The 1,232-nt window shown below is 45.5% G+C and overlaps 1 protein-coding gene across 1 annotated transcript in view; it reads left to right on the plus strand.

The window, feature by feature from the left end:
• Positions 1-522: 522 nt before the first annotated feature.
• CPEB4 (cytoplasmic polyadenylation element binding protein 4) overlaps positions 523-1,232 on the plus strand; it is a 37,113-nt gene continuing 36,403 nt past the window's right edge. Inside the window, exon 1 of the mRNA XM_009079114.1 lies at positions 523-1,232. This exon is cut by the window's right edge and continues 800 nt beyond it. Within this exon, the coding sequence (XP_009077362.1) occupies positions 920-1,232 (313 nt within the window). The 5' untranslated portion in view covers positions 523-919.

The raw sequence follows: 1,232 nt of genomic DNA on the forward strand, positions 1-1,232 counted from the left end.
CGGACGGCCGCGACTCGCGTGAAGGACAGGCGAATATCGCCGCGGCAGATACCCGAGCGATTCTGGCGAGCTCAGCCCGAAGGAGCAGCGGCGAGAACCCACCCTGCGCCTGCACGACTCGCTCCCCACCCAGCGCACACAGAATACTAATTTCCTGAGATAAGATCTTACCCCTTTAAACAACCGCACACACACGCGGTGTATATTATTGCTAAATAGAACAGGTTAAAGCAGCGGCACGGGGAGGGGGAGAAAAAGGCTCTTCTGCAGCCCCTTTTCACTCTTCTGAATGCTGAAACCTTGAGGTGAATTTTTCCCTTGTCACAGCAAAGACTCTTTTTGTTGTTGGTTTTTATTTTTTCTTTTCCGTTTTGAACAGGACACAAATATATATTAGATTATAGAGATGTATTAAATTATTCCAGATTGAAATCTATTTTTTGCTGCCAAGGGGTTGAGGGACCAGACGTCATTGTATTATTTTTTTCCCTTCCCTCTTAACTCGCTTATGGGCGAGTCAAGGCTGCTGAGGAGGAGAAAAACAGCATAGTTAGAATCTCTTTATCCTCGTTCCACACAAGCTTTTTTCTCTGGTTGCTGTGCATTTCCTTTAGAGAAAGGAAAACCTCTTATTTTGTGAACCAAAGATTTCTTTTTCCCTTCCTCCTGGCCAAAGGAAGGAAACAGACACAAATTGATACATTGAAGTAGTTGAAGAGATCTTTTTTTTTTTTTTTCCTGAAAAAAACCACCCCACCCACAAGTATCTTTATCCAAATCTGAAATAAATAGCGTGGAGGGAGAAACTGGAATATCTAGTGAAAAACCTACTTGCTGGTCTTTCCTCAGAAGAGGACGAGCAAAACACTAACCCATCAACTTGTTCTCAGAGGGAGGATTCCAACCCTAAAGATAATAAATGGGGGATTACGGGTTCGGAGTGTTAGTGCAAAACAACACTGGGAATAAGTCAGCTTTTCCAGTCAGATTTCATCCACATCTGCAGCCTCCACACCATCATCAGAATGCAACCCCCAGCCCTGCTGCTTTTATAAATAATAACACAGCTGCCAACGGCAGCAGTGCTGGGTCAGCTTGGCTCTTTCCTGCTCCAGCTGCCCACAACATCCAGGATGAGATTCTGGGCTCGGAAAAAGCCAAAACTCAGCAACAGGAAAAGCAGGAGTCCCTAGAAAAACAGCAGCTCTCCCCTGGCCAGAGCCAGGAAGCAG

Source organism: Acanthisitta chloris, unplaced genomic scaffold (genome assembly GCF_000695815.1).
Source record: "Acanthisitta chloris isolate BGI_N310 unplaced genomic scaffold, ASM69581v1 scaffold39387, whole genome shotgun sequence".
In the NCBI taxonomy this organism is placed as follows: Eukaryota; Metazoa; Chordata; class Aves; order Passeriformes; family Acanthisittidae; genus Acanthisitta; species Acanthisitta chloris.